Source organism: Gobio gobio, assembly GCF_949357685.1.
Source record: "Gobio gobio genome assembly, chromosome: 16".
In the NCBI taxonomy this organism is placed as follows: domain Eukaryota; kingdom Metazoa; phylum Chordata; class Actinopteri; order Cypriniformes; family Gobionidae; genus Gobio; species Gobio gobio.
In genome coordinates, this window is record NC_137109.1 from 30,126,847 (window position 1) to 30,137,252 (window position 10,406).

The following is a 10,406-nucleotide window of genomic DNA, read 5'->3' on the forward strand; positions in this document are numbered from 1 at the left end:
CAGCATGTTCTGACAGCATGTCGGTGGTTTCATTTATAAATCGCCAGGACGGCATACAATCCAGAACCCCCCATTTCAAGCAGGCTGCACACCTCCTTTTGAGGGCAGATCGACACCTTCTCCCCATCAGGACGATTTCCATCCCCGGCCGTCTAAACCGCCGAATGGATTTGCTTCAGAGGAACGAGATTCCTCAGGGAGAGTGGAGACTTCACCCCGGAGTGGTGAGGGAAATATGGGCCCGATATAATGTCACTCTCCGGCCGAGACATGGCTACGTGCCAAAATCGCTATCCACGCCCTTTTTTTTCTGTTGATGCTGTGTAAGCTCGTGCTTATGTGTATTTACTCGCTGTTGTCACTTTAACTGCCATTATCAGTGCAGCAGACACTTATTATTCTATCCACTATTTCAAGTGTTTGTTTTGCAGCACAGTTAGTTACCACTATGCTGTTTACGCTGTGTTCGCTCATATCTTCCATTTCTACATTATTGTGCTAGTTCTGCCCTTATCAGTGCAGTCTACATTCTCAATATGCAAATTTGGATAGGCTTTAGCACGTCTATCATTGGCCTGGCTTCGCCTATCATAAGAGCTTCTGGCGACTCCGCCCCTTGGTGGTTTTGTTATCTTCTGCGTTTGGTGTAACTTGTCTGCTACCTCGCAGAGGTAGGATTGTATTTCGTTCCCGCAGCGTTTTCAACACAGTGTTGAAGTGACCGCTCTCGAAAGGGAACATCTCCGGTTACTATCGTAACCTCGGTTCCCTGAGAGGCGGGAACGAGACACTGCGTTGGTCGCCGTGCTCGCTGCTCACTTAGTTTTGCGTTCAGTCATGATTCTGAGGTAATTGCCGCGCTCCTCGCCTTTTATACTATCAGGTTACCTCTACAGTATTAGCATGCAATTTGCATATCGCTCTGCAATTGGCCAGTTTTTCTAACGGGCGTTAGCCAATAAGACCGAGGTTATGATAGTAACCGGAGACGTTTTGAAGCGTAAAGTAGGGTCAAGCTGGCCATTGCCATCTTGGCAGCGCGTCACTTCCGGATAATAGAAAATGAGCAAAGAGGCGGGACGTGGGTGGAGCTGAGGTGACACAGATAAATGGCTATCCACCTGTCACTCAAAGTGGCCACACCCTTAATTATGCAGAACTTTAAGGCTTTATATAATGTAAATGAACGAGTTATAAAAAAATTTACCCCCCTCACAGTTGTCATGAAGGGCAAAATTAGCCGTATACACCAAAACCACAATTTGTACTGGGACTCCATGAGATTCTGCTCCCTTCTGGAGCCGGTCCCTAGTGGCCAGTCGATGAATTGTAGTTTAAGTCACTTCCTTATTGGCTTCAAGATGAACCGCGAGGTTGCGCTTGGGGAAAACAGGCGGGAAAACACCCTGGGCTGAACCAATCACAATTGAATACTTGACTTGGCCTCCAAATTCCCCAGATCTCAACCCAATCGAGCATCTGTGGGATGTGCTGAACAAACAAATCCGATTCATGGAGGCCCCACCTCGCAACTTACTGGACTTAAAGGATCTGCTGCTAACATCTTGGTGCCAGATACCACAGCACACCTTCAGGGGTCCATGCCTCGACAGTTCAGGGCTGTTTTGGCAGCAAAAGGGGGACGAACACAATTTTAGGTCATAATGTTATGCCTAATCAGTGTATATCTGCGTTCAGACTTCAGCTTAATTGACTGGTGGTGTTGGTTTAAAAAATGGCTGTGAATTCAAGGCTAATTTGGGGGTAAAGCTTTTCCAAGCATTAAGTGCAGTATGAAAAAAGTTTTGAGAGATAGTCATGTTACTTATGCTCTTATGCTCTCAATAACGGTCTGTTGATTGCTCTTTGAGAGGCTGCGAGCCAAAGCCCATCTCAGCAATGAAAAATCTCAGTTACAGATTGATTGGCACTCATACAGAGGGATTGATGACCAGTGTTAATTACTTAGAAATGAACAATTCAGCCTCGTAATGGATGGATGGATGACAACGAAAAGCCCACAGTCGATAAGAAAGCTCCATCTGAGAAGATAACAGATTCCCATGGGGGGAGAAGACATCAAGAGCACTTACAGTGAACTGAAGCGTAGACTGGGCTGATCTCCAACATGCTGATTCAGCCCCTCTCACAGACCCCAATAATACAGGGCCCATCTGTGGAGAAAATAATACAATATTGCATACTTCATTGCATTATAGTGCCATCTTTTCTATTAGTGAAAAATGAAACAAGTGAATGCTAAACTGTTTCAAGAGGTAAAAACTACAGTTACATTATTGATCTAGTCATTGGAGCAGCAGCGCCATCTAGTGGAGATTTGATTTAGAAACTTTTTCATTCCAAAGACTCCGGAAGATCATCAGGAAAATATTCAATGTAATATTATAAATACCATAAAGTAAAATACATGTTATTACATTTAAATATTTGCATTGCCATTATTATAATAAAATAGATTTAAATAATAAATAGATTTAAAATAGATTAAAATAGATGTTATTAAGTTAACAGAACATCCGAAATTTAAATCATAAAGCAAAATAAAAGGAAGTGAATGTACAAAAAAAAAATATTAATTAATAATTATGTAATAATCATTTAAAACGTTTAATTAATATTTAACATTAATTTTGACAGGACCACCAGTTTTAAAGTCCCCTAAATTAGAAAACATAATGATATTAAAAAAGTAATACTTTTGAAAAAGTATTAACTTTGTGATTGTGAAATGTAAAATCAATTTTATTTTGTTCTACTTTTATTTCTGTCACTCAAACAGAATATCCTGTGCTAGCGTAGTAGACAGATGTACTTTGGAGCGTAGGATCAGGTTATTTGTCAGCTCATTGTGGAACAAAAAGGGACCGGATTTGGTTTGAAACATGGCTTCATTCATTCTTGTTCTTTTCCCATATATTTTGCTGCAGGCCTTCGCAGGTAAGACCTACAAAACCATTTACCTCATAAATCAGACTTCTGAAAGCTGACAGAGATCATAACAGGCAGACTTGGTATTTGCCTTCTGACACTCTGAGGGTTAATAACCAAATTCACACGCAAGCTTTCAGTTTTCCCCCTCTAGTGAAGATTAACTCTTGAAATCTGTAACAGCCCCAGGTTCAGTGTTCCTAGATGGGAAGAAAGCTGACAGAATTTTGTGGAGACGCAGACGAGCAAACACAGGACTGTTCGAGGAGTTTTTGAAGGGAAATGTGGAGAGGGAGTGTATGGAGGAGAAGTGTGTCCTGGAGGAGGCCAGAGAAGCCTTTGAAAATAATGAAAAGACAGTGAGTAGACAAGTTGCGGTTCGTCATTTGTCATTGCATTGTGTAACATGGCAAATGTGTGTGTTTTTCAGATGGAGTTTTGGGCGGGTTATGTTGGTAAGTCTGTTAAATCATTAACTTTGATATTTACCCACACTAAATGGAGAGGCAGTGTTGGTTTTTGCTCCAAATAGCCTAAAGACAAATAAATGATTGTATAATATTTGAACTGGATATTAATACCATACAGTCTTTAACTTATTATAATTTATACAAAGTTTAAATTTTTGGACAAATAAAGTGGATTTGAATCTGTTCCCAAAGTATAAAAATGTATAAGACCAACTTGCAAATTAAAGCCACAATATGTCATTTTTCGCCGCTAGAGGTCGCTTATTCAAAGGTGTTTTTTGCAGAGCTTTTATGCCGCTGATGAGCGATTAGCTTCTTCCGCTCATGCATATGTGGGGTAGCGCAGCACTGTTTTATCATATGTTTTATCATATGTGTTGAAAGTGTCTGTGCGTTCGCTCGGCGGCTACTATGAGACACTTGTTGCACACTGCAGTAAGCTAGATCGATATTGGGCATGGTAAAACATGGTACTCGCGGTAAATCAAGTAAACGGGATTTAAACAATAAGACTAACTGTGTTGAGCTATAGAACAACGATGAGTTTTCTTTTGATGAATGTATCCAAACAGTTGCTTACCTGTCTAATAAAACACATAATATATTAAAAGCGTGTTTGGTTTTTCCATGGTTTCTACAAAATAAAACAGAAAATCGAGGTCCCTGGCTAAAATTGCTTATTTGTCTGGATTTAAACATTCTTGGAAACATTTAGAATAATGTATGTACACAAGTCAACAAAATATATAACCTTGTTCTAGTGGTTTTTTGATATTTTGGTAACACTTTACAATAAGGTTCATTAGTTAACTACATTAGTACACATGAACTAATACTGAACTGAACTAATGCACTTATAAACCATTTATTAATCTTTGTCTATGTTAATTTCAACATTTACTAATACTTTATTAAAATCTTGTTAACATTAGTTAATGCACTGGGAATAAGTGAACAAGTGAACAAACCATGAACAGCTGGATTTTTATTAACTAACGTTAAAGGGTTAGTTCACCCAAAAATGAAAATTCTGTCATTAATTACTTACCCTCATGTCGTTCGACACCCGTAAGACCTCTGTTCATCTTCGGAACACAAATGAAGATACCGTATTTTAGTTGAAATCCGATGGCTCAGAAAGGCCTCCATTGTCATGATTCGGATCCGTTCGGATCGCGTGTCAAACCGCCAAACTGCTGAAATGACGTGACTTTGGCGATTCAAACCGCTGAATCGACTCACTGATTCATAACGCTTCGAAGCTTCATGATGCATTGTTTTGAAATTGGTCATCACTATAAGACGTTATTTAGTTTTTTTGCGCACAAAAACTATTCTCGTCGCTTTATAAAGCTATTGTAGAACCACTGTAGTGAGATGGACTTTGTAACGACGTCTTTAGTACATTTTATGGGCTTTGAGAGTGTACAGTGCATTGTGCCAATGGAAGCCTTTCTGAGCCATCGGATTTCAACTAAAATATCTTAATTTGTGTTCCGAAGATGAACAGAGGTCTTACGGGTGTCGAACGACATGAGGGTAAGTAATTAATGACAGAATTATAATTTTTGGGTGAACTAACCCTTTAACAAATATGAACAAATACAGTTACAAATGTACTGCTCATGGTTAGTTCATGTTAATGAATACATTTATATTCTTAACTTATGAAACCTTATTGTAAAGTGTTACCGATATTTTAATCCAAAAATGTGTTGTTGTTGACAAATGATCCTGTTTGTTAGATGGGGACCAGTGTAAACCATCATCACCCTGTCAGAACCAAGGCACATGTGAGGACCAGATTGGCGCTTACACCTGTAACTGTCTGCCAGGCTTTGTTGGAAAAAACTGCGAAATAGGTAAGACAGGCGCTCTCTTTCCTCAAATGCACAGTTCGAGTGCACTGTGTTCACAATGTTAAAAGATGTTTTGTGCTGTTTCTCAGTGACTGCTAAAAAGTGTGATGTTGATAATGGTGGCTGTGAGCATTTCTGTGTTTGGCTGGAGACTCATGGGGCAGAGTGTCAGTGTGCATCCGGATACAAACTCGCAGAAGACGGATTCACGTGTGAGCCTATAGGTGATTTATTTACTTCTTAAACTCCTGTGTCCTGATTGCTCCAAAAACATCTCAAAGAGCTACTTTCACTCTTAAAGCTTCTTGTATACAGTAATGCATGACAAAATATCAGAAGTGGCATTTAGAAAGACACTTCAGGCACAATTTCCGTGATTGCAAAACATTTCAGAAAGTTTGTTTTTTATGTGTTACCAGTGAAGTTCCCATGTGGCAGAACTATTAAAACAGCTGTGAGAACTTTTGCCAGTGTCCCCACCTCTGTAACGAACACATCTGCACAGTCTTCCAATAGGACAATCAAAACCACATCCAACATACTCAATCCGGACAATAGGACAACCCCTTCAGACTCTAAACAGAAAGAAGGGAAAATCTCACCATCTCTTGTTAAACTGCCTGAGTGGATATTTGCTGAGCATTTGACATCGCCTACAGCAAGTGCTCCAAAAACCCGTATTGTTGGTGGCAATCCAGCCTTACCTGGAGAAATCCCTTGGCAGGTAAAGACTGTAAAGTTTAGGTGTTTTAAGTCAAAAATGTCTTTGATCAAATCATCTAGGAGTAATTTATGGACTTACTTGTAGATCTATTACAAACCAATCTGTTTATGCACCCAAAATCATGTCATATATCCCAGTTGACTGCTGATCTCTAGGTGGCGCTGGTGGCACGCTCAACACAGCAGGTGTTCTGTGGAGGCTCCATTCTGAACCCGTTGTGGGTCATTACTGCAGCACACTGTCTGGTAGGGAGCCAGAACGGATCCTTTTTCATCAGAGTTGGTGAGACCCTAGAACAACAGCAGAATTTTACAGCCAACGAAACAATTTTATTTTAAATTGTAATAATATTTCACAATATTACTGGTTTTGTATTTTTAATTAAATAAATGCAGCCTTGGTGAGCAGAAGAGACTTATTTTAAAAACATAAAAAATCTTACCGATCCCAAACTTTTGAACAGCAGTGTATATACACTATATTACCAAAAGTATTGAGACAACCCTTCCAATCACTTCCATGGCCACATGTGTATAAAATCAAGCACCTGGGCTTGCAGACGCTTCTATAAACATTTGTGAAAGAATGGGTCACTCTCAGGAGCTCAGTGAATTCAAGTGTGGTACGGTGATAGGTTGCCACCTGTGCAAATGTAAGTCCATTTGGGAAATTTCCTCACTACTAAATATTCCACGGTGAACTGTTAGGGGTATTATAACAAAGTGGAAGCAATTGGGCACAAAAGCAACTCAGCCATGAGGTGGTAGGCCAAGTAAAAACACAGAGCGGGGTCAGTGCATGCTGAGGCACACAGTGCGCAGAAGTCGCCAACTTTCTGCAGAGTCAATAGCTACAGACCTCCAAACTTCATGTGGCCTTTCAGATTAGCTCAAGAACAGTGCGTAGAGAGCTTCATGGAATGGGTTTCCATGACCGAGCAGCTGCATCCAAGCCTTACATCACCAATTGCAATGCAAAGCATCGGATGCAGTGGTGAAAGTCACGCCCCCACTGGACTCTAGAGTAGTGGAGACGTGTTCTCTGGAGTGACGAATCACGCTTCTCTGTCTGGCAATCCGATGGACGAGTCTGGGTTTGGCGGTTGCCAGGAGAACAGTACTTGAGTGACTGCATTGTGCCAAGTGTAAAGTTTGGTGGAGGGGGGATTATGGTGTGGTTTGTTTTTCAGGGGTTGGGCTTGGCCCCTTAGTTCCAGTGAAAGGAACTTTTAATGAATCAGCATACCGACATTTTGGACAATTTCATGCTCCCAACTTTCCTGTTCCAATATGACTTTGCACCAGTGCACAAAGCAAGGCCCATAAAGACATGGATGAGCGAGTTTGGTGTGGAGGAACTTGACTGGCCTGCACAGAGTCCTGACCTCAACCCGATAGAACACCTTTGAGATGAATTAGAGTGGAGACTCTGAGCCAGGCCTTCTCGTCCAACATCAGTGCCTGACCTCACAAATGCGCTTCTAGAAGATTGGTCAAAAATTCCCATAAACACACACCTAAGCCTTGTGGAAAGCCTTCCCAGAAGAGTTGAAGCTGTTAAAGCTGCAAAGGGTGGGACAACTCCATATTAAACCCTATGGATTAAGAATGGGATGTCATTAAAGTTCATGTCCCACCAAAACATTTGGCAATATAGTGTGTATTCTGTTCATCACAGTATTATGAAGAGAAAATATATCAGCATATTAGGATGATTTCTGAAGAATCACGAGACTGAAATTTCCATCACAGGAATAAAATACATTTTAAAATATACTTTTTAATTTAAAATAAAATAACACTTTATTTTACAGTGTCCATGTTATATGATGTTATGTGTAGTTACTATAGTAATAACCATAAATGGTGCATAATTACACATGCAAGTAATTCGAAAACAAACCCTAATCCTAAAACAATAGTAAGTACATGTAGTTAATCAGTACCTAAATGTAATTACATTGTAACAAGGACACATTCAAATAGTGTAACCAAACATTATTTAAAATATTACTGTTTTGGTGTATTTTGATCAAATAAATGCAGGCTTACTGAGAATAAGATACTTAATTTCAAAAACGTTATCTTATGCAGCTTTGCTTATCAGGTAAATTGAATATTTTACAAACCTTTAGATATTTTTACTGAAATATTACTGATCAAAGACCAGTTATTAATAATATTATTAACAACTGTGTTTCACAGGGGAGCATGACGTCTCAAAGACTGAAGACACAGAACAGAATCTGGACGTCACCCGTTTCATCTCTCATCCCCGTTATGACTCCAAATCAAGCCTCTACAATCATGACATTGCCTTGTTGCGGCTGCGCGCCCCCATCCGGTTTACGCCAACGATACGTCCCATCTGCCTGGGACCCATGCTCTTCTCCAACTCACTGCTGCAGTCTGGATCTCTGGCCACTGTCAGCGGCTGGGGCCGTCTGCGCTTCCAAGGACGAAGTGCAGCAACTTTACAGAAGGTTGAATTGCCTTATGTGGACAGAACAGCGTGTAAGGAAAGCAGCAGTGACCCAATCACATACTTCATGTTCTGTGCCGGCTACTCAGATTCTCCTAAAGACGCCTGTCAGGGGGACAGCGGAGGACCTCATGCCATGCGCTACCACAACACCTGGTTCCTCACAGGCATTGTTAGTTGGGGAGAAGAATGTGCCAAGAAAGGGAAGTATGGTGTGTATACACAGGTTGGTAACTATTATCGTTGGATACAGCATGTGATGGGTGTTACTAAGGGAGTGCTGCTTACAAATGTGGACCAATGATCTTGAATTCGCATTGTCTCATTTAACAATGTCATTGTAGACATGGAGGAAGAAACATTCAAACCTTGAGAGAAAAGGTTTTGAATGATAATTAAGTTGATGTTTGCCTAATCAAGTAAAAAAAAAAAAAAAAAGTGATTTTTCCTAATCCATTGATCTCATTGTAATGAATTGTAATCATGCTCCACCCCTTAATACCTTGCTGGCCAATGAGATTCCATCATTAAAGCCTGCAGCATTTCATCAATTATGCATGACTTAGTGTTTTCACTGTTCCATAAGGACATTTCATAATTGATAATTATACTCAGTAGACACATGCTCAGTAGAACTGTTTTCTCCTGTGGTCTAATGAAAGCAAGTACGTTATAAAGAAAAGTACTGTCTTGCTACATGCCATGGTTAGAACCTCTCATGCAGACAGCAAAGGAAACAAAATGTAGCCCCTCAAGCTTTGAACTTCCACCGCATTAAGAGGGAAAACTAGAGGAATGTGAGGGAGAGATAACTGAAAATATCTGACACTAGAAACCTACTTAAGATTTCAACGGCGTTCTTAAAAAGACTCGTGGCCTAGTTCTAAAAATCACTGGAACTTACCCATAAACACTAGAGGCATCAGATCACTCACATCTCACCTGTAAAAGATCCTTTTATCATTTGAGGCCAGCCTCTGGGAGATAACACCATTAATGTTTATGATGTATATGCGCCTTTGACTCTTAAAAGTCTAACCTAAGAAGTCTAAAATTGTAAATCAAACTGTTATTATTAATATTATTTATATACATCGTTCAAATGTTTGGGGTTAGTACAATTTTTTTCTTCTTTTTTTTAATACTTTATTCGGCAAGGACACAATAATTTAATTAAAAGTGACAGTAAGTGACAGGCATTTATAATGTTGCAAAAGATTTCTATGTTCAATGAAAAATATTTTTTTTAACTTCATATTCATCAAATAATCAAAATAATAATACAATTATCATGATTTGATAACTGTTTTCAACACTGATAATAAATGTTTTTTGAGCAGCAAATCAGCATATTAGAATGATTTCGGAAGGATCATGTGACTGATGCCTGGATTAATGGCTGTAAAATGGAAAATAGTTATTTTAAATTGTAATATTTTACAGTACTAGTTTTTTTTACTTTAGTTTTGATCAAAAATGCTGCCTTGGTGAGCATAAAAGACTTTAAAAAATATTGAAAAATCTTACCGACCCCACATTATTTGATCAAAAAATGTATTTCTTCATTTTCAATAGGCTGTACAAATTTACAGTAAATAGAACATTGTTACAATACAACAGTCAATACAGGTACATTCCTTCAAAAATAATAATTTAGAAGCCAGTCCCAAAAAAAAAATCTGGATTAAACTTAAATTAGATATACTGTGCAAAACTTTTGAAAATGCTTCTCTTCTGCATTATTTAGATTTTTAGACATATTTTTTTAAACACATTTTTCATTATAAATTATATTTTGAGTGACAAGTAGAACAGAAAAATTAACATGAACATGGAAAAAATTGAGGATAATGTTAAAATTACATTTTGAATCATATTTTCAATGTGCTCAGACATTTGGACATGAATAAGCCTGTAAATATG

General features: G+C 39.0%; 1 protein-coding gene across 1 annotated transcript; it reads left to right on the forward strand.

Moving 5' to 3' along the window:
• Positions 1-2,798: 2,798 nt before the first annotated feature.
• On the forward strand, positions 2,799-9,036 carry f9a (coagulation factor IXa). The gene is made up of 8 exons (XM_079838634.1): positions 2,799-2,958; positions 3,133-3,308; positions 3,380-3,404; positions 5,165-5,281; positions 5,368-5,502; positions 5,698-6,002; positions 6,158-6,284; positions 8,207-9,036. Exons 1-8 carry the CDS (start codon positions 2,904-2,906, stop codon positions 8,785-8,787), a joined length of 1,521 nt encoding a protein of 506 aa, XP_079694760.1. The 5' UTR covers positions 2,799-2,903; the 3' UTR covers positions 8,788-9,036.
• Positions 9,037-10,406: the final 1,370 nt, after the last annotated feature.

What these genes read in the sequence shown, in the direction of transcription:
- f9a (XM_079838634.1), top strand. Translation starts at nt 2,904, where the DNA reads ATGGCTTCATTCATTCTTGTTCTTTTCCCATATATTTTGCTGCAGGCC. An exon ending in GTTTTGGGCGGGTTATGTTG is followed by an intron (nt 3,405 to 5,164) that starts GTAAGTCTGTTA and finishes CCTGTTTGTTAG; the next exon opens with ATGGGGACCAGTGTAAACCA. An exon ending in ATCCTTTTTCATCAGAGTTG is followed by an intron (nt 6,285 to 8,206) that starts GTGAGACCCTAG and finishes TGTGTTTCACAG; the next exon opens with GGGAGCATGACGTCTCAAAG.